At 54.7% G+C, this 21,023-nt stretch overlaps 2 protein-coding genes across 10 annotated transcripts; one reads left to right on the top strand and one right to left on the bottom strand.

Moving 5' to 3' along the window:
- Positions 1 to 751: 751 nt before the first annotated feature.
- On the bottom strand, positions 752 to 11,454 carry NMT1 (N-myristoyltransferase 1). The gene is made up of 12 exons (XM_015885450.3): positions 11,288 to 11,454; positions 7,027 to 7,138; positions 6,347 to 6,491; positions 5,370 to 5,488; positions 5,092 to 5,183; positions 4,553 to 4,669; positions 3,984 to 4,154; positions 3,506 to 3,614; positions 2,771 to 2,941; positions 2,044 to 2,211; positions 1,772 to 1,909; positions 752 to 1,030 (listed from the first exon to the last, which is right to left on the bottom strand). The coding sequence occupies exons 1-12, from the start codon at positions 11,413 to 11,415 to the stop codon at positions 1,010 to 1,012; spliced, it is 1,491 nt and encodes a 496-aa protein (XP_015740936.2). The 5' UTR covers positions 11,416 to 11,454; the 3' UTR covers positions 752 to 1,009.
- A 221-nt stretch (positions 11,455 to 11,675) lies between these two features.
- Positions 11,676 to 20,724, top strand: DCAKD (dephospho-CoA kinase domain containing). Of its 9 annotated transcripts, none has more exons than XM_085523534.1 (7): positions 11,676 to 11,708; positions 13,264 to 13,374; positions 13,683 to 13,800; positions 15,271 to 15,474; positions 16,982 to 17,069; positions 17,151 to 17,310; positions 20,555 to 20,653. In XM_085523534.1, the coding sequence occupies exons 3-7, from the start codon at positions 13,689 to 13,691 to the stop codon at positions 20,621 to 20,623; spliced, it is 633 nt and encodes a 210-aa protein (XP_085379660.1). In that variant the 5' UTR covers positions 11,676 to 11,708; positions 13,264 to 13,374; positions 13,683 to 13,688; the 3' UTR covers positions 20,624 to 20,653. The 9 variants fall into 9 exon arrangements, with proteins under 9 accessions (XP_085379660.1, XP_085379657.1, XP_085379658.1 ...); XM_085523531.1 differs by having other exon boundaries at positions 17,151 to 17,405; XM_085523532.1 differs by having other exon boundaries at positions 11,676 to 11,910; positions 17,151 to 17,405.
- The last annotated feature ends 299 nt before the right edge of the window (positions 20,725 to 21,023 follow it).

The following is a 21,023-nucleotide window of genomic DNA, read 5'->3' as shown; positions in this document are numbered from 1 at the left end:
CAGGGGGGTGGCATTGGGGACAAAGGAAGAGATGCAGGGGAAAATGGCTGCCCCCCTTTTCTGATGCTCTCCCCAGTGCTGGGGACTCGTTGGAGCCTGATTCACCCCACTGTTCTGCAGCCCCAGAAAGTCCCACGTGCTCCCAGCTGTGTGCTCGTAGCTGATGTCCCCATCACCACTGCAGGGCGGCTCTTGGCTCTGTGGGGCACAGGAGAGGATGTAGAGCTGCTTGCATAGAAGGGAGACAGGGACACTGGGAGTGCATAGATGGACACGTGCAGCTTTGGAAACCTTTGGCGTGGAGATTGAGAGCGATGGGGTGATGGAAACAGATGTCTTCTTGGGAAAAAGGGTTCCATGGAAGAATCTGACCCTGATTCTGAGCCTGTGCAGGAGGCACTCAGGTGGTGGGAGAGGCCGAGTCCCCAGGAAGGCTGATGGCACGTTGTAGGGCAAGCAGGCCAGACTTGGATGGCGCAGAGAGAAAAGCATCCGAGCACAGCATGGCATGGGGTGGCAGATGAGGATGTGCTCCAGGCTGGGTCCCCTGCATCTTCGCCATGGTGAGCACTGAGGGTTTGAGACTCCGAGGCCGGGGAGGAGAAGGGACAAGGCATTGCTTGCACAAATAGCCCTTAAAACCAAACATCGAGGTGTTCCCGAGCAGGGCGGGATGGCACCAAGGAGCAGGTGGTGGCCTTCAGCAGCTGAATGCACTCGTGCCAGTTTGGAACAGGAAAGATTTAAAATATATATATAATATATACTTTTATTATTCACCCGTTAATTCCATTATATGCCAATCATGAGCTAGTTTCAGCAGTTACATTCCCTTGATCATGTCTTTAGGAGGATGCAATTAATTCAAAACAAAGGAGAGCACTGCCAGTGCCTGGGGATGCAGTCGGTGACATTGGTCGGGGCTGGCAGGGCTGGCTCACTTCCACGTGGGGCCACATTCAGCCGGGCCAGGCTCCTCACTGACACCGTGCCATCCTCACAGGGTCACTTACTGCAACACCAGTCCGACCTGGGGAGCAAAGAGATATGGGTTGCAAGGGACAAGTGACCGTCTGCTACCTCAAAGCCAGCCTGGATGGAACTCCCTCACCATCGCTGCTGGGAGGGCTCTAGCCCCAAAGCCATCAGCTCCCTGAGTGAGGAGCTGCTCAAGCAGCTCGGCAGAGATCTCTGGGAGCTCAGTGATGGAGCTGCACTGAGGTGCGTGGATTTGTACCCTGTGGGTGCTGCGTGACTCAGATCAGCCCAGAATTCACAGCTGAAGGAGGTGGCAGAAATCCCTAATTCCACACCTGTCAGAGCTCACACCTCTAACGAGCTGCCTGCAGACTCTCCTGCTTTCGGGAGGGCAGAGATCCTAATGAATGCCTGAAGTATTAATGAGCTGTCGCGATGCCACATGGGCAGACTGCAGGAGCACTGTGCTACACAGCAGGACGGCTCCTGGCTCTCCAGGGCTGCTCCCAACCCACACAGGACTCCCAGTGAGAGGGATGGATGCTGAGCCACAGCGCTGTGTGGTGGAGCAGTCCTGCTTCCTCCAGAGGGGCTCTTGTTGGTGTTGTCCCACCATGGTGTCCTGCACCAGGCTGACACAGCCCATAGTGCTGCACTGTGGCATTCAAGATACAGAGAAGGGACTACTGTGCCCACTGGTGTGTATCTGCCAGCCCACAACCTCCTCTCAGAAGCAGATCCCAACCTCTGGAGCCTGTCTCATATGTCCTCTGAGCTGGAGGACCCCACTCACCTTCTCTGGTGCCATGCTGGGACATTTCCAATTGTACAGGTAATACTGCAGGTTCCCGTCCCCGATCCCAAACTTCAGCTTCTCCAGGAAAGTTTTGTTTTCCATGAGATCCAGTGCATTGAAGACGTCAAATCCTTTCTGCACGAGCAAAACAAAAAGCCATCAGCTTATGTGCTGGTCAGTTCTCCTGTGTGTGTTTCACTTCCTGGCCCTCTGCACCCCAAATAATGAGGATGATGTGGCTCCAGGCTGCCCAGCCCTGCTGTGCTCACCGACTTGGCGAGGATGAGAGCGTCGCTCATGAGGTCGATGAGAGGCGTTTTGGTGTGGACGTTGTAGAAGGAGTAAGCAGCTTTCAGGCTCTTGTGGGTCGGGTGGTTCATGATGGTGGAGGGCAGCGTGTAGAAGCTCAGGAAGTCTGTCACCTCCCCTGGGGCGCTCTAAAAGTCAAAGGTGTGACACCACAGTGTGTAAGGACTGCGTTAAAGCTTGCCCAGAGCCTTTAAACTATAGAATGGGGGCACTGATCTGTTCTCTCCTCTGCTTCTGGACCACCCAGCTCCCTCCTGGAGGGGCGAAACTCCCTAAATTTCCACATGGGGTTTTCAGTTTCAGACTGCTGCACGTGTATGGGTGTATGGATGGCTTTGAAGTTATGGCCTTGGACTGGGTTTCATTATGCATCACTCCATTTCTGCCTCCTCTGCAAATGCCCTTTTAGTTTCCCTGCCATAAAAATGTGGAGATGCGGCACTTGGGGACACGGTTGATGGGCATAACGGGGATGGTTTGGGACCTGGTGATCCCAGAGGTCTCTTCCAACAGTAATGGTGTTGGGAGTGGGCACAGTGGGGTGGGTTGGGGTTGGACTCAAATGGTTCTATGATTCTAAGAGCTCGCCGAGCGCTGGGGCAGCCCCTGCATGGGAAGCAGCACCCTGCAGCAGCTCACACCAACATGATCCCAAGAAAACAGCTCTGCCTCATTCTTCCCACTCACCTCCACCACAAAGGTGTCAATGATGTTCTCCTGAGGTAGGAACCAGTGCTCCACCTCCTCTCGGCTCATGACAGGCGTCAGGTGGAAATGTTTCAGGTACTCAGTCAGGAGCTTGTGCACTGCAGGGATATCTTTGTGCTCCATCGGCCGCAAGCCGGGAGTCTTGGGGGTCTGCAGAAAGCAAGACAAGTCATTTGCACCACTTAGAGGGCAGCTGTGTCCCCAAAGGACCACCTTCACCTCTGAGCTGAGATGTGGGTCAGACTTTCTGCTCAAAAGAAAGAATAACAGCCTTCTCCAAATGAAACAAGCAGCTCCCACCACCAGAAGGAAACAAACAGGGGTAGGGTGGGTGGTGGCAACCTGAATGCTTTGTTTTTCTCCTCTATCCAGATGGGGAAGTTCCCCAGCAAGAGAACTGCAGTGACAGAACTCATCACTGTGACTGAGGAGTGAGGGACTGACCCAACTCAAGGTGACCGTGAGGCTGTTTGGACAGATGAAGGCTGTCACATCTGCATTCCTGTTCTAACAGGAGGACGGGATATGAGTCACCGCGAAACAAAAGATCGCAAGGGTCCTCTGGGTGTGAGGATTTGCCCTCAAAATGCAGGTAAAATAAGCAATGATTCAATAAAACCTAGTGGCTTGATAAAGCCATTTACTACATAAGCCAATGCCAGTTCTCCATGCAGAGGATTCAGCCTCCGCTGAGGTCTGTGTGTGCTCACCCACCTCGGGCAATCGGTAAAGCTTCATGGTGCGTTGCATAGTCATGTTCCTGCTCAGGTGGGAGAATTTGACCTCGATGAGTTTCCGAGGATTCAGGGAGCGGTGCCAGTACCTGCACAAACACATCTGCTGGGGGAGATTGTTCGTGGGCAGCCAGAAGGAGCATAAGGTTCTCAAAGCTGCCATAAGAGGGCAAGCAAGAACACTGCAAAGGGGTTGGCCAGGAGTTGCCAGAGAGAAAAACAAGAGCGTGTGCAGTGGAGCCTCCTGCCTTGTGATAAAGGAGCAGCTTAAGCAAAGCTGCTCGAATAATCCCTGAAGGACACTGCAGGGAGGAGAAACCTGGGCTGGGGTTGACGTGTGCTGCCCCAGGGAGCCCCACACCAATAAGTGCAGCCATCCCCATCCTACACAGCACGGCAAGGGGCGCTCTGCAGAGCTTTTCATCGGTCCTAAATCTATTCAGAGAACTGGAGCTCACCTGCATGTCCCCACAGGCTTTGGCAGTACCACTCCTGCTGTGTAAACAGCCTGAAAGATCCCCTCCAGGTGAACCCTCCGTGTGATCTCGCGGATCAGAACCGGAGCCACTCGTTTTGAGCGCAGCTTTTTGTGGACACACAGGAAGTTTATCTCCACCATCTTCTTCTCTCTGAGGAAGGAAATAATGCAGAGCGTGAGACCTGACTGTGCTGACCGGGGTCCAACGCCCTGAGCAATTTAATTCCAGCTCCCCTGAGACACAGACAGGTCCCATGAGAGGCCAAAGGGCAAGGCCTGGCTTTGGAGAGCTCTCCTTGAAGCTGCCACACAAGGTTTTCCCAGGAAATATGGTCTCCAACCAGCCCTGGGGGATTTCTGTAGGGCAGAGCTCCTCACACTAGTGGTGAAAACAGCCCTCAGGGCTGTTAGATACATGGCATCCTTGCAGCCCATCCTAAATATCCCCCGCCTCGTCCTCCAAGCAGCCAAGCATCTCCATGGCTGAAGGCCATTGCCCTGGAATGCCACCAAGGGACAGGATGAGAAACTCATCTGAGCAGCACTTACGTCTCGTAGATGTGGATGGTGGCAGGAATCGCGCTGATAAATCCAACCAGCTTCTTGCTGGAGACCACTCTGACCCCGCAGTGCCACTGGGGCAGCCAGCCTGGGGGACGCAGCGCCCTGGAGAAGAGACACACATTGGTGGTCACAGCACACCCAAGGTCCTACACAGCACTTCCTGCTGCCTCCAACCTCCCTGGGACACCCCAAAACCTGCTCAGTTTGACACCCAGTTGACACCCAGGCTTGAGGAAAGAGGCAACCACAAAGTGACAGTGCAGGAACACTGGGAGGCATTCCTGCACCTTCTGGCCAAGGCCACTGGTGACACAGGAGGAAATCTGCATTCCTCAATTCATGAACGCCCCGAGGAAACAGCAGCTCAGCTGTAACAGGTCTCCAAGTGCTACTGCTGGCAGCGTTACTTGGCAGTCACCTTCATCCTGCAGCTCTGGGTCACTGGGAAGCAGCTGCAGCGCCATGGCCGGGGTTAAGCCCGCAGCATCCCGCACCTCCTGCTCTGCGGCTGCTCTGCCACTCACCACAGCAGGAACTCAGGAGAGTAGTCGAAGCGGAACATGTTGTCATCATCTTCCACATAGTTCTCGTTCAGCAGCGTGTACAGCTCCTTCAGCTAAAGGAGAGATCAAGGAGGTCAAGCGAGTTTTTCAACCAGCACCATTCAACTGCTGTAGCCAGCAGCCCTGAACCAGGACCCACAACACTTCTGCTGTGTCTTCAGCACTCCAAAAATCACTTCCAGCTGTCCAAGCACTGAAGCACGTGATGGGGACTCACACACTAAGCTGCCCCTACTCACCACGCCTCTGTCCCCAAGGTCCAGCGCATCCCAGGTGAAGCCCTGGGGCAAAGTGTACGGCTCCTGGCGGATGTTGTCCTTGTCTGGTTCAACAGGGCCGTGGGTGTTCACCACTTCTCCTGCCAAAGAGAGCAGGGAACTATGAACGTTACCTCCATCCCCACGGCATCCTGTCTGACCATCCCCATGGCACCTTGTCTGGGCACTCTGCACCTCAGGCAAAGCAGCCACAGCAGTGTGGCTGTCAAGAGAAGCACAACCCAGTGATGAGGAGTCACCTTCAAATGGCACTGAAAGTTTCCAGGCAATGAGGCGGCCAACAAAGCCCACTGCAAGAACTGCTCCCATCACACCTCTGCTTCTGGAAGTGCTCATTCATGGCAGCACACTCTGCTTTGAGCAGAGATCTGAAATCTGGCCCCAAAAAGCTGCGTGCTACCAGACCCTAAACATCCTTGTGCATGTAACACTGCATGCATAGAACACCGAGATGGACAGCGGGGCAGTCAGCCCGAGCACAGTCAGCAGTTTGGTGCACTGTGGCTGTTTGGTGCCACTCCTTCCCCACCCCTTTCACACTGTACCTCCCACCTAATGGGGTTTACAGGCACAGAAGCGATGTTTGCCACGTCAGGATCCTCTGGTGAAAGGGGCAAACACAAACCAGGCTTTGCTGCCCCGGTAACCCCATGCCTGCTGTATTCCACAATGATTCCCCAGCACAAGCACAAAAAGAGACCAAAGCTGGGTATCACTTCCAGCAAACAGCCCTTTGAGACCAAACAAAGCCTCGGACAGGTGCTGACAGCGTGAAAAGGGAATCAAACGCGGTGTCTGCAGCAAGAGGGGCTGGGAACTGCCCCATGAAGATCATGCAGACAATCTACAGCCACAGCAACGTCAGAAAAACCTGCATAGTATGCTCCCATCTCCTGTGAAGGCTCATTGGGGCAGCCTGGGGGCTACAGGGCACGTACCGAGCTTGGGCACCGGTTGCGTGTCCCAGAACTGATAGCTGCGCTTGCTGGCCTCCTCCATGGTTTTGGCAGGGCCCTGACCTACAGAGAAGAGCTCAATGGCTTTCTGAATCTCCTGGATCCTCTCAGCGGGCAGAGAGTTGACCTGAGGGTAAAAAGAGAAAGGACAAAATGAGGATGCTGAGCTTGTAGGCCTGTTTCAGCTCCTTGTTAGGAGGGCTGGGGGTACCAATAGGGTACAGACAAATCCTGCACTCCCCACACTCCTGGCTGCTAGTCCAGGGCAAAGCCAAGAGGGGCAGACAGCCCCTGCTGCTGTTCTTATGTTAATTAAGCAAAAATCAACACCAAGGAATGTCATCCAAGAGTAGGAAAATGGGTTTGTTGTGCTGGCAGCCTGGCTCGGTGGCACAGAGCGGCCGTTCCCTGCCATCCCTGCTCTGATTTCGGGAAGAGAGGCGCCAGTCTGAGCCTTTCAGTGGAGCTGGCTTTGATACCCAGCTCCGGGCTGCATTCACCCTGCAGCAACACCTCCCGCAGCAGTGGGAATTCCCATGCACCGAGCCAGCAAATCACTCTTAAATCTGAAGGCTTTCAAGCAGCCAAGTGCCTGAATACAACAGCAGGCAGTGTCAGCAATGGGATCATTCTGATTGCCCTGAAAGGTGTGAGAAGCTCACCTTCATTGGCTGGTCCTGAGCCTGGTCAGGCTGATCTCCTCCTTTTTCTTTCTTCCGTTTTGGTTTCTTTTTCTTCTTTTTGGCTCCGCTGTCATTCGCTGGACTCAAGCCACTAAGGAACAAAAGAAACATCATTGCGGCTTTTGGGCTGGTTTGGTTTTGGTGTTGTGTTTTTTATTTTGAGGGCACTTACACGGTCTCTGAAACACTCAAAGGAAAATAAAAGCTCCCTGTTTTAAGCCCTGACCTCACAGCCCCCTTCCTTCCCTCGTCCTCCAGCAGAGGACCATGAGGTTGACATTGGTACCAATGGATGCATTGGAGCCACCTGAGCTGGTGGCCAGGACCAAGTGCTCCCCGCCCCCATGGTTAGAGGCTCCAGCAGCTTCCACACCAGGAGAAACCCCAAAGCCAAGAGATCTCTGCGTGTGGATACATCCTCAGTCCAGGGACCCACACAGCACTGCTCCAGTCCAAACTCCTGCTAACGAGTTCAGCCCAAGTGGCATCATTTAACCAACAGGTAGAAGATGGGAGAAAATCCTCCTTGATTTATGAGTGAAGATGTCGTGAGCAGGAGGAAATCAGAGCTGAGTGTTCTGCATAAGCAGATTTCATCTGGGAAATGAATGCAGCCCATCAGGCAAAGCATGGAGGAAATGTAATGTGGTGAATGGGAGCTACGCCTGAGTCCTTGGGACTCACAGCCACTCTTAGAGGGATTTTCAATTTTAAACCCACTTAGCAAAGCAAATAGCAATGGTTAGAGGTGTTGTCTATTTTAAAGTCCATTTAGCAAAACAAATACTGTGCCCAATCCCCTCTAACTCCCCAAATTAACCCCCATGCCCTGCAGAACTGCAAACATCCCCAATCGCAGCACACAGGGCTGCTTTCCATCCCATCTGTCAGAGAACAGACAGCTCTGCCCAGAGCCCGTGGCTCCCCTAGATGTGCTCACAGCCTTTTTCCTCTCCTATCTCGTCAACCCAAGAGCTGCTCTGACAGATAACATGGGTGGAGAAAGGCTGCACTACCAGAACTATCTTAGCACTTGGGGACGTGGGTTACCAACATAACAAGGATGGGTTGGGGTGTGACCTGGTGATTCTGGAGGTCTTCTCCAACCTTAATGGCTCTTGAAAGAGATGTTAAGGCACAAGATGAGGTGATCTGAGGCAGCCACAGAAGGGACTCCATCCAGAGGGACCTGGGCAGGTTTCACAGGTGCCAAAGGCCAGGCTGGATGGGCCCTAAGCAGCCCGACCACCAGCCCATGGTGGGGGGAGGTGGAATTGCATTGAGGTCCCATCAAACCATGATTCCATCTCCTCCACACTGAGAAATCAGAGAGGTGACAGATGAGGAGCCGTGTCTGTCCCACATTTAGACACTGGAAAATCCTCCTGACGAACGTGCGTGGCTAATTGGGTGCAGGTAATCTCATTAGGCTGTGGGGGCGGGCAGATGGCAGGGACGTCACAGCGCAGGGCAGCAACACATCATCACTGCGATGTGTTCTGCAGCAAACCAGAAACAGCAACAAAACGCCGCTTTCACATAAAGGAAATGAGAATAAACATGAAAGTGTGACTCTGTGTTGGAAAACAAACTCTATGCTTCAACACAGAGAGGCACTTCCCAGCGCTGACACTGAACCAGGGCGGGGGATCTCAATTCCTCTTTCCTGTCCTTAAAAGGAAAGGAAGTGCTGCTATCGCTCTGTGATAGTGCTGGGTTCTACAGCCCTGAGCCAAGAGCTGATGGCTGTGAGCACAAGCTGGGCACTGGCAGAGGGACAGCCCCGAGCACTGCTCCAAACACTGCCCCTGTGAGCTCTGTGCTGGGAACGGTGCTCACCTTACAGATATGGCACTGGGGGATATGGTTAGAGGACACCAGGATGGGTTGAGGTGTGACTGGATGATCTTAGAGGTCTATTCCAGCCTTAACATTCCATGAGGGGGCATGGTGGGGTTGGGGTTGGACTGGATGATCTTAGAGTTCTATTCCAGCCTTAATGTTCCTTGAGTAGGCATGGTGGGGATGGGCTGGGGTTGGACGAGATGATCTTAGAGGTCTATTCCAGCCTTAACATTCCATGAGGGGACATGGTGGGGATGGGATTGGACTGGATGATCTTAGAGGTCTTTTCCAGCCTTAATATTCCATGAGCGGACATGCTGGGGATGGGCTGGGGTTGGACTGGATGATCTTAGAGGTCTTTTCCAGCCTTAATGCTCCATGAGTGGGCATGGTGGGGATGGGTTGAGGTGTGACAAGATGATCTTAGAGGTCTATTCCAGCCTTAATGCTCCATGAGTGGGCATGGTGGGGATGGGTTGGACTGGACGATCTTAGAGGACTCCTCCAATCTTAATGACTCTGATTTGCTCAGCAGCACCCAACGCTTCCTACCCCACCCATCATCCACCATTCATCTCAACAGCTGTACTGGGAAACCACAATGAGAAGGCACAGCAGCACTGAGTGAATGCCATGTGTGCTCTGTGCGTGGCTGTGGATCCTGCAAACCTCATAATGAAAGAGAAGAGGAAAAGAGGATCCTTCCCAAGCACGGCTCAACCCATTCAAAGGAGACACGATGTGAGACACGATGCCACACCCAGGAGGCAAATAGAACAGATCTGCACATCTGTAGTGCAAAAAACAGCTCCTGCAATACGTCCTGCATGGCATTTATTGCCTGACATGCAAGATCTCTGAGATGGGGATTGAAAAGCCCTTGGTGCGATGCAGGTGGGTGCTGCTGTGGCTGCGATGTGCCACACGGAGGCACAAACAGTGTGAATGGTGTGAGCTCAACGCACAGCTCAGTTACAGCCCCAACACCCCATGAGAAGGTGTGAGCTCAGTGCACAGCTCGGTTATAGCCCCAACACCCCGATGTGAAGGTGTGAGCTCAGTGCACAGCTCGGTTACAGCCCCAGCACCCCGATGTGAAGGTGTGAGCTCAGTGCACAGCTCGGTTATAGCCCCAACACCCCGATGTGAAGGTGTGAGCTCAATGCACAGCTCGGTTATAGCCCCAACACCCCGATGTGAAGGTGTGAGCTCAGTGCACAGCTCGGTTACAGCCCCAGCACCCCGATGTGAAGGTGTGAGCTCAGTGCACAGCTCGGTTATAGCCCCAACACCCCGATGTGAAGGTGTGAGCTCAATGCACAGCTCGGTTATAGCCCCAACACCCCATGTGAAGGTGTGAGCTCAATGTACAGCTCGGTTACAGCCCCAACACCCCGATGTGAAGGTGTGAGCTCAATATACAGCTCGGTTACAGCCCCAACACCCCGATGTGAAGGTGTGAGCTCAATGCACAGCTCGGTTAATGCCCCAGCACCCCGATGTGAAGGTGTGAGCTCAGTGCACAGCTCGGTTAATGCCCCAACACCCCGATGTGAAGGTGTGAGCTCAGTGCACAGCTCGGTTAATGCCCCAACACCACAATGTGAAGGTGTGAGCTCAGTGCACAGCTCCGTTATAGCCCCAACACCCCGATGTGAAGGTGTGAGCTCAGTGCACAGCTCGGTTACAGCCCCAACACCCCGATGTGAAGGTGTGAGCTCAATGCACAGCTCCGTTATAGCCCCAACACCCCGATGTGAAGGTGTGAGCTCAATATACAGCTCGGTTACAGCCCCAACACCCCGATGTGAAGGTGTGAGCTCAATATACAGCTCGGTTACAGCCCCAACACCCCGATGTGAAGGTGTGAGCTCAATGCACAGCTCGGTTATAGCCCCAACACCCCGATGTGAAGGTGTGAGCTCAATGCACAGCTCGGTTAATGCCCCAACACCCCGATGTGAAGGTGTGAGCTCAGTGCACAGCTCGGTTATAGCCCCAACACACCGATGTGAAGGTGTGAGCTCAATATACAGCTCGGTTAATGCCCCAACACCCCGATGTGAAGGTGTGAGCTCAATATACAGCTCGGTTATAGCCCCAACACCCCGATGTGAAGGTGTGAGCTCAATGCACAGCTCATTTAAAGCCCCCATTCTCCCCCGCCCCCATCCAGGCCCGGTCCCGGCCGCAGCCCCAACACACGCTCACACACATAGGAGTGAATGGACGCCAAACGGCCCGCCCCCACGCCGATTGACAGCCGTCTCGTCCAATCGCACCACGCGATATTATCTATCGGCCAATCAGCGCGCGCGAGGGGCGGAGCGGCGCCGACTTCCCGGCCGCTGCCCACCTCAATGTACCCCGCCGTCCCCCCCCGCCCCGCGCTCACCCGCGCTTGGAGCCGCGCTCCGCTTCGTTCTCGCAGTCGCTGCAGTGCTCGTGCTCGTTCTCCTCCGCCGACGGCCGGTGAGGCTTCGCCGGCGGCCGCCTCGCTGCTGTCTCACTGTCGTCCGCCATCTTGAAACGGGGCCTCGGCGGCTGCCGCACCCCCACAACAAAGCGCGCTGTGACTGGGCGCCGCGCCGCGGGGCATGCCGGGAGCGGTAGTCCGAGCGGGAGGGAGGGGGCCGGGCCGGGCGTGGGCGGGAACTACAATTCCCATCAGCCTTTGCCGCACCCCAGGCTCATTCTACCCGAGGGGTGGGACAGATTCCAAAGCGGGCTGTGCTGATTGGCTGAGAGGAGTACCCTCAGTTCCTATCAGCCAATCCGCGTGTGCTATACTGCGTGGTGCGCGAAGCCGGCAGCGGGTGAGTGCGTGAGGGGGCGACGCTTCGGGCCTGGCTGAGCGCGGCTGAGGGGCCGCGGGTCGCGTTGGGCTGCGGATCCACACGTTAAAATCGTGGTTTATTTGTGATTATTTTCCCTTTGAACTTCACTTTCGATCATCGCCGGAGCTGGGCTCGGACTGAAGCTGGTGCACTTTGCCCTTCAAACCCTCGGCTCCTTGGGGTGTGTTGTTCCATTAGGCCTCAATGTTGTGTGTGGTAAAATCACCCCGATTCCCCCCGTTCCTTCTGGGTTTTTCTTTCCTCTTGTTTCTTGGATCCGTCGCTTTGGTTCATTTGGCTCCTGCCCGTCTGCAGGGAGGGACGAGCGTCCCTGTGTGCAAATCAAACCCTCCAGCATTAAACCACAGGGCTCGGGTGGTCTCTGTGGCCTTAAAAGTGCCGACAGACTCCATTGCAAACAGCCTTTAATGCTGCTTTACCCCTCGGTAACTCCAGCAGCTGACAGTGCACTGAGCTCTGTAACAAGGTTTGTTGGGGCTGCGTAACAGAGGGACAGGAATAGATCCATTGGGATCACGTAACACGGGACAGAAATAGGTTTGTTGGGACCAGGTCCCAGCTGGGGCCGCAGCTCGGGGCTACGGCGCTTAGAAACAGTGTATTTGCTTTACATGGGCAGGAGAGTTTTATGTTTCTAAGCACAGAAGTTTCCTCCATAGAAAGTTGTGCACTGATGGCCTGACCCCCTTCCTCTCCCCCTTGCTCTCCCCACACCAGCCCTGCCCACCTCACAGGGTGTAGAATACGTGGAACATCCAGGGCTGGATCCTAACCCAGTGTGAAGGTGGGGGCAGGGAATGCCCCATCGGGGTCAGGTGCTCACTTGGCAACAAAGCTCAGGATTTACATCAGCCTCTCAGAGATCACTGATGTTTGTTTGCTGCCCTCTCTGAATTCCCCCTTCTTGCTGGAGTTAACCCCATCTGTTTGCCAAAAGGAAGAGAAGAGCGCACGTGGTGCTGCTGTGGGCTCTGTGTGCTCTCAGCAGCCATGGAGTGAAGCTGCTGGCAGGTGCTGCTGGCTTTCCTCTCCCTGCTAACTCCCACTTCCTCCCTCTGCTGAACTGCCTTCAGCTGCTGCTGAGTGCATCCAGCCCTCTCTGGGTCCCATTTGTAAGACTGAGTCGTGACGCAGGTGTCTTTTTCTAGCAAAAAGGAGGCACTGAAATCACACAGATCATCAGGGTTTGGGGCAGGTGCCTCTCCAGGAGAGACTGAGTTTCCCCTGGTCTGGCCAGGAGGAGGATGAGGGGTGGCCAAGAGCAGCCCATCACTACAGGAATGTGGTTACTAAGGGAATGGAGCTGCTCTCAGCTGATCTGGAAAGGGCTGAACCGGTTCCAGGGCTATCAGCAGGCACAGGGCTGTGCCTCTGGTGCCTCTTTGTGAGCTGACAGCCACGAGCTCACTGCTCAGAGCCGTGACTTCTTGCATCCATCGCGCTGTCCATGCGGTGCGTGCTGTCGATGACAGTGCTGGCTTCCAGGTAATGCAGAGATATGATTTATTTGCAGGCTCCCATGTTCTGCGTCCCGATTATGTCAGAGGTAGCTCGTCTTCTCTTGCTCCCCATCTGCTGAGATCAAGCAGGGTTCACTATCTGTCCTCGTGGGCTGAAGTGCTGGGTGAGTTCTTCTTGTTGTCACTGATCCTGTGTCACCCTGCCGGTTGCACTGGGTGTCCTTTGGTTTGTGATGCTGTAGGTGAGGCACAACCAGAATCCCCATACTGTGGGGAATCCTTGTTTAACCTGGCTTTGTTTTTCAGCGTGGGCACCCAGCTCAGAGGGGTGCCAAGACTCTAATAATAATGTCTCGGTGACTCCCTGCAAATGTATGACCAGGCTCTGAATGAAGTTGTCTGTTGGTATAAATATTTGATGAACAAAACAGCCTCGTCCTGGCACATTTTCAGCTCTCTCTTTCTATTTCAGAGCACAATGTTCCTGGTTGGGCTCTCGGGTGGAATCGCATCGGGGAAGAGCACGGTGGTGGCCGTACTCCGGGAACTGGGCTGTGCCGTGATTGATGCTGATGTTATTGCCAGAGAGGGTTCGTTCTGCATAGCTGATCTTTCTCCCCGATGCTCCCCTGACAACTGGGATTGATGTGCGGTGACGCGCAGACAGCAGAGGGTGCTCTGGGTACATTGGATCTGCTTCCATTCCCCCAGCCCATAGGGATGTGTGGAGCAGCTGTCTCAGGGGATTGGAACTAAGATATATTTCTAATTAAGCAAAAAAGAAAAGATCATGTCCTAACAACAAATGCTAGGGGAGATCTTGCCCTGAGTTTCCCTCTCCAGGAGTGCAATGCAGTCAGCACTTCCTGGCTTTGAAAGCAAGCATTTCTCCTTACAGTGGGTTCCATGGGCTGTTTCAACCTCCTGAGCCCCAGGACCTCACCCTGTAACTCAGTTACGCTGGGTGATATCACTGAGCTGAAAGAATTCCCCCGGTGCTGGGTGTTCATACAGAGAAATCCATCCACGAAATCACTTGTGCCTTAATGTGCTCAAAAAGGAAAAGAAAGAAAGGAAGAAAAAAGAGGCTACAAAGCTCTCAGCTCAGAGGGAATTCAGGCTGTGCTCCTGCACGTCTGCTCCTTCTGCTTAGCAATCCAGGCGTTGGGTCTGCAGCTGAGCAGCGGTGCAGGCTGTATCATTTCAAAGTGCTTTTCTGTTTGTCGAAGAACTTACCGTGTAGCCACTCGAAGCTGCGATGCTCTCACGTTTTATTGCACTGTAATTCCCCTGGAGGTGCTGGAAATTTGCTGGAGGTGCTCAGAGCCTTTGTAGGCCACAGGAAAACACTATGGATGCTTGATGTCAGTTTTCTACCAATCGCTTCGTTTTTCTCCAATTCCTTTTTTATGTGTGTGCTCTCACTGTATGGATCTCACCCACCCCGAAACGGCCTCAACGTGAAATTCCGACGGAGAAAGAGATTGGTCTTAAAGACTTTTATTAGGTTGGCCTATGGTTACAACCTGTGGCAACGTTCCTGGATTTCGGAGAGGAAATTACATCTGGTCTGCCACTCTCTGTGGCTAGCCTCAGCTTGATCTTAATTACGGTTTTATTATTTCATCCTTTCTGTTGGTGCTTTTGATGCCCGTTTAACGTCAGAGTCCCCCCCAAATACCTGCTGGGAATTGATCTCTGAGACGGTTGCCGCATTCATTCTCACAAAGAATTTGGTGGCTGAGGCTAAAAGCAGCAAAACACCTTTGTGACAGTCAGAGCCGATGGTGCAGCACGTCTGAGGCGGTCGTGGCTCTGAATTAATGTCCCCAAAGCGCTTCGATCCCCAGGTGTCAGCCCTCAGAGGGACCTTGGGCTGAGAGTTTGCAGAGCGCTGCCTGCAGCGCCGGTACCAGGTGTCTGCTGGCGCGTGCTGGCAGGCAAATGCGCTCTCAAGCTCTGTTATTTAATGAGCAAACCTCATTTGAGGCCGATCGCTGATGCAAAAGCTGCCTGTGCTGTGTGATTGTCTCTGACCTCTGGCTGTTTAATGTTATCAGTGGTGCAGCCCCGCCTGAAGGCCTATCAGCAGATCGTGCATTACTTCGGCCCCGAGATCCTCCTGGAGAGTGGGGAGATCAATCGCGAGGCGCTGGGAAACATCATCTTCTCCCACCCGGAGAAACGGCGGCTGCTGAACTCCATCACCCACCCCGAGATCCAGAAGGAGATGCTGAAGCAAGTCTTGAAGTACTTTGTGCTAGGTAAGGGCGTCAGGAGCTGCTGGCTGTCCCCAGTCACTCTGCTCTCCATGTCAGTGTGGAGAAAGGGATGGGAAAGGGGGCAGAACCAGCGCTGAGTGACGGCCTTTGTGCTCCGCCACTGGTGGCCTTTAGCATTGGCGTTTGGAGTATTCATCACTGCCCTTCCTGCCTTTCACTGCTGCCCTTCGCATTCTTCTTCTGTGGTTTAAAGTACATTTGCAGGGCCTGAGAAAGGCATTGTGAGGCCTCTTTGGAGATTGCTCTTTGGATAATGTCATACCTTCTGAAATGGCCAAATATTATTCCCCGCTCCCAGCCTCTCTGGGCTTCGATGAAAGCTGCAGAGCACTTGTAGTCTCGATAAGGTGAGAAATGGGCTGACAGCTGTGCTTTCCAAAGTCCCGCTTTCCCCCCTGATAAATATAACAAATACAGCTGTCAGACTTGGTCTAATCAAATGCCAGATAAGATCACCAGCTGTTTTGGAGGTCTCCGTGTAGACAGAAGGATGTCTTAATAGAGTCAGTCTGGTTTTGTGGAGCTTATCACAGCTGAGCTGCATGACAGCTGAATAGGGCTGTGCAGAGACCCCAAGATTTGGGGTGGAAGGAGCAGAAAGCAAGAGAAACAACAGGCAGGAGAGCTGGGAGCCAAAACACTCTGAGTTCTGAACCCAGGCTGCAGAGGCAGAAGGAAGACCCTGTCCTGCCCCTTGGCGAGAGTGCAGTGTGTGTTCAGCAGGCTGCTTTGTCCTCATTAGTCAGGTTTTAATGATTTGGGATAGCTGGATGCTGTCTCTGAGGATTGCTTTGTAAGGAAAGCTCTATTGATCAAGCCATAGGGCAGTGAGAAGCATCTCTATCTAGAGATGCTGGTAAAATGGTGGTTTGTTGGGGGATTGTGCCTTTGTCAGGCTTTAGTTGCCATGGCCTGGTTGGTTGGGGAGCGCTGGCTTTGTTCATAAACCAGCAGAGCTGTCTGCAAGGATCTCCTTGCTCTCTTTGGGGAAAGTGGAACTGCTTTGCTAAAGCTTTCTGAAAGGGAAGAAAACTAAGCTGGAAAATGAGCCGGGAAACATCAGCTTAACTGACTGCAGCCTGGCAAAGCCTCGGACAGCTGAAAGAGAGAAGAGCAAATTCTGCTGTGGGCGCTGCTCCCCTGGAGAGGCCGGCGACGACGTGTGACTGCTGCTCCTGCCAGCACTGCGCTGCCACTTCCATTTGAGCTTCTTGTTTCATCTCCTCATTATATTTCTGCAGCTTCACCTTTGGTCTGAGATCATCCAGGTTAGGGTTTGGGGGTTGTGTTGGCTTTTATTTTTTTCTCCCCTGCAGAAACTTGGAATGAAACCATTTCCTCTGTCTGAGAGGGAGGAGGGCTGCTCTTCTCTCGGAGCAGCTGCACTCACAGAGCTGCAGAGTTTTGCAGGAGCAGCTGCCGTGCACGTGTGAGGCTGCTGGGAGTCCGTGTAATGCTCTTCCTTTTGGGGGTGTTGTCATTCCTGCAGGCTACCGCTACGTGATCCTCGACATCCCCCTGCTCTTCGAGACCAAGAGATTGACCAAGTTCATGAAGCACACCGTCCTGGTTTACTGGTAAGTGCCGTGTGAGCCGCAAGCGCTGGGACAACCTCCGCATCCCTCCGTACTCCTCTCAGTGCCACCTCTGCCCCGCAGCGACCCTCAGACCCAGCTGGCACGGCTGATGAAGAGGAACGGGCTGTCCCAGGCTGAGGCTGAAGCACGCATCGCCTCGCAGCTGCCTCTGGATGAGAAGCGCAGGATGGCTGCTCATATCATCGACAACTCCGGCGACCGCGAGAGCACACGCCAGCAGGTGCTGAGGCTGCACGCGAGGCTGGAGGGCTCCCTGGACTTCCTCTGGGCACGCCTGGTGGTGGGAACAGCCGTGGCTGCACTTGGAGGGTTGCTGTACATCCTCCTCCAGCATTTCATCTCTTAATTCACCTTTTTAGGGTGTTTTTTTTTTTTCTCCTCTCGGTTGTTTTCCAAAGGCCTGGATTTCCAGGTTTGAAAAGGGCACTGAAAGGCCATCTGTTTTAATGAGCTTTGCCAGCTGAATGCAGACAGTGGGGTGAGGTTTCTCCTACTGACTTCCCAAGGTGAATGTGAGTTTTCTGGCCCCGTCTCCCATCTGTGTTCTTTAACTTTCTGCTCAGGGTCTGGTGCCCATCTGTGGGGTGGGAAAGGTCCCACGGAGGGGATGAGGTCCTTCTTAGCCCCATGGAGATCTGAATGGTGGCACTCCAACCTGTGGTGAATTTAGGCACTTCAGTCTCTTCCATGGCAATCTCTTTATGAGGGGAATAGTTGGGCTCTCAGGTCTGGTTCCTGCTGCTGGGTGTCCCCAGGTTGACCCCCTGGGATTGGATATGGGATTTCCCCTTCTTTCACCTTAAACCTGTGGTTGGGAACAAGCAGCACGTCATTCCCAAGGGCTGGATGTACAGCTGGCTGCTCACAGCCCCTCTACCCTGTGTTTCTGCTGCCTAAACAACCCCGTGAGCATTAACTTCCAAAGGGGGATGATGCACCCCCAGGGGGGCTGAGACCTGGGGGCTGCCCCATGGAAAGGGGAAAGCATGAGCCTGGGCGAGGCGGGTGCTGGCTCTTGGCGTTTGTTTTAATAAAGCACTGCCCAGCAGACAGTTCCCCATGGCTCTGAGGTTTCCGGGCTGCAGCGCTGCTCTTTTCCTTCTCTCAGGCTGTTCCTATGCTGGGGCACGGCTGCGCTCTGTAAAGTTCATTGTGTGCAAGCAAAGCTTATCAGCACACTCATGCGTTCCTGATGCAGAGCTCGGTCCCAGTCCCAGGAGCTCTGCAGCCTCAGTTCCTGCAGGGCTGTGGCTCAGCCCTGGCCCTGAGCTCTGCTCTCAGCTCTGGGCTCCTGAGCACTCGGTGCAGTGGGGTGTCCAGGTCCCATGTTTGATGTGGCTGTAGGGACCTGCGGGTCCCAGCCCCGGGCTGCTTAGTCTGAGCATCCCAGCACAAGCAATAACCCTCTGTCATGCCCCTCTCCTGCTTTTTAATGTGCCTTTAATTGCAGTGGTGATGTCGGGGCCGGGAGTCCCTCCCAGCAAGCCATAAATCAGGGCTGGAGCAGGTCAGGCTAAGCCAGAGATAAGCACTGATTGCGTTCCTCCCTCCCGGCTCAGTGCCTCCGCGATAAATGGGGCTGCGATGAGGCCGGGGGGAGTCAGGCTGGCACAGTAATCACATTTGGCGCTCCGCTCCCGCCCCGCTGACGTTTCCCAGGCACTAATGAGTTTAGTAGGGCCGAGGGAGGGCTGATTTCAGGGGGCTGAGAGGCATAGTGCTGCCCAGAGTGCGGATGGGGATGTGAGGTGCCCAGCTGAGGTGGGCTCACACCTTGTGTCCTGGCTGCACAGCTGGCACCCGTGGGGAGGATGCTGAGCGCAGTGCATGGCTTTGGAATTGGGTTCTACATCCCCCATGGTACCCAACTGTGCACCCCCACTGCCACCATGTCCCTCAGCCTTGGGGACAAGCTGGGGACACACCTCACGGCCACATCCCTGACCCTCTCAGGGCACCCTGCACTCAGCGGCTGTCCCCACCGGTGACAAATGGCTCCGCTCTGTGCCATCGACAGCTCAATCGATGGCTCTGGAGGGAACCCGAAGGGCAATGCGCATCCATCCGGGGGCGAGAGGCCTGACTGAGACCTTTGTGCTTGTGACACTGGTGGCTGCCACCCAGTGTGGGTCCATGGGGGCACTCAGGCTGTGGGGATGGTGCGGTGTCCCTTTGTCCCCGGGCTGGGACCCAGCACCAGGGGGGGCCCTTGGGGACAGGAGGAGGGGGCTGAGTGTGTCACAGTTGCTGTCACTGCATGGTCCCTGCAGCACTGCACTGTGTCACCATTGCCACACGGTCCTGCACGCGTGGCACAGCGCTGCAGCACAGCCCTGCAGCGTCACCGCTCCGTGGGTGTCACATGGCGTCACTGTCAGCGCGCGGTGCAGGGGGTGTCACTGTCACTGCCTGGCCATGGGGTGCCACACAGTGTCACTGCAGCTCCCGTGGGTTGTCACACAGAGTCACCGTCACTGCCTGGCGCATGGGGTGTCACACAGTGCCATGTCACTGCATGGCCCACGGGTGTCACCCGGCGTCACATCACTGCTGTCCCGCGGCGCATCGCACAGCGTCGCCGTCAGCGCGTGGCCTGCGGGTGTCACCCAGCATTGCTGTCACTGCACGGCCCGTGGGGTGGCACGCAGTGTCACTGCACAGTGCCACGGACACTCCCCTGTGCATCCTATGGGCTGTCACCCTGTCACTGCACCGTCCCCAACCCACTGGGGGATGCGTCCCCATGGTCCCCAATGCACTGGGGAACCTGTCCCTGTGGTCCCTGAGCTGGTCCCATCCGCCCGCCTCGTCCCTGTCCCCCGCTGCCAGGCAAGCAGTGATTTTCCATCAGTCACCGGCTGTCTTGATCAGCCAGGCTCTAATTAAGTATCGGTGTTGGCAGCCCTTAATTGCCAAGCGGTGGGAGAGTGGTGGCCCTGCTGTGCCCACAGCCTCTGTAATGAGCGGCCGTGCAATGGGGATGAGATTGGGGGATGTACTGCTCCAGCCTCACCCCAAAGCTGTGCCGGGGTCACCCCATAGGATGGGGGGCACTGCCCAGCACTGGGCTGGGTATGAGGGTTGGCTCAGCTGGCCAGCTAGCTCCCTGAGTCATCCGCCTAGCCATAAAGCCTGATGGCCAACTGGCCAGTGAGCCAAGCAGCCAGCCTGCTGGCCATCAAGTCAACCAGACAGCTAACCAGCACAGCACCTAACCACCCACCAGCCAACCAGCTAGTTGACCAACCAGCCCCCTGCCAGCTGGCCCACCCAACTACCCAACCAGCCAGTCCCACCAGCCACCTTGGCCAACTCTAGCCAAGCAGGCAACCAAAGAGCCAGTGGGGTGTCTGACCTCAGTGGGTGTATGGTGGCTGGGACCGTGGTCAAGGTGCTTAGCAGGGATAAGGGAGTGCTGTGCTGGAACTGTGCCTCAGTTTCCCCTTCTGTTTCTTTCTCTCCAGCTCCATGTTGCTGTCACAGTGCCCAGACACTACAGCACATCATCGCTCGACTGGAAAACTCCTCATTAACACCTTCATTTAATCAGCTCTGCTGCCCAATGGAGGGGTCACGGTGCCATTTCTCAGCACTGGAGGGGCTGCAGGTCTGGAGGGATGGATGGAGAGATTAAGGTATGAAAGGATGGATGGAAGGATTGATGGATGGAAAGATGAATGGGGGGATGAATGGAGGGGTGGAGGGATGGGTGGGAGTATGGACAAATGAGTGCATGCATGCATGGAAATGGGGATAGATGCAATCATGCATGGATGTATAGATGTGTGGAAGGATGGATGGATGGATGAATGGATGGATGGATGGATGGATGGATAGATGGATGGACGGACGGACGGACGGACGGACATGCTAACAATATGGGGTTAAATTGATGCATGGATGCGTGGGTGGGTGGATGTGTTTATAGATGGC

This window comes from Coturnix japonica, chromosome 24 (genome assembly GCF_054131305.1).
Source record: "Coturnix japonica strain WE chromosome 24, WE-NBRP24, whole genome shotgun sequence".
NCBI classification, from domain to species: domain Eukaryota; kingdom Metazoa; phylum Chordata; class Aves; order Galliformes; family Phasianidae; genus Coturnix; species Coturnix japonica.
The sequence above is the reverse complement of the archived record's forward strand: the minus strand, read 5'-3'. Positions and strand labels throughout refer to the sequence as shown.

Coding starts and splice junctions, on each gene's coding strand:
- NMT1 (XM_015885450.3), bottom strand. CDS start 11,415: ATGGCGGACGACAGTGAGACAGCAGCGAGGCGGCCGCCGGCGAAGCCT. Junction 7,139..11,287: donor GAGCGCGGCTCCAAGCGCGG/GTGAGCGCGGGG, acceptor TTTGTTCCTTAG/TGGCTTGAGTCCAGCGAATG. Junction 4,670..5,091: donor TCTCCTGAGTTCCTGCTGTG/GTGAGTGGCAGA, acceptor TCTCTTCTCCAG/GGCGCTGCGTCCCCCAGGCT.
- DCAKD (XM_085523531.1), top strand. CDS start 13,689: ATGTTCCTGGTTGGGCTCTCGGGTGGAATCGCATCGGGGAAGAGCACG. Junction 17,070..17,150: donor CACACCGTCCTGGTTTACTG/GTAAGTGCCGTG, acceptor TCTGCCCCGCAG/CGACCCTCAGACCCAGCTGG. Junction 17,406..20,554: donor GCTGCACTTGGAGGGTTGCT/GTACATCCTCCT, acceptor CTTTCTCTCCAG/CTCCATGTTGCTGTCACAGT.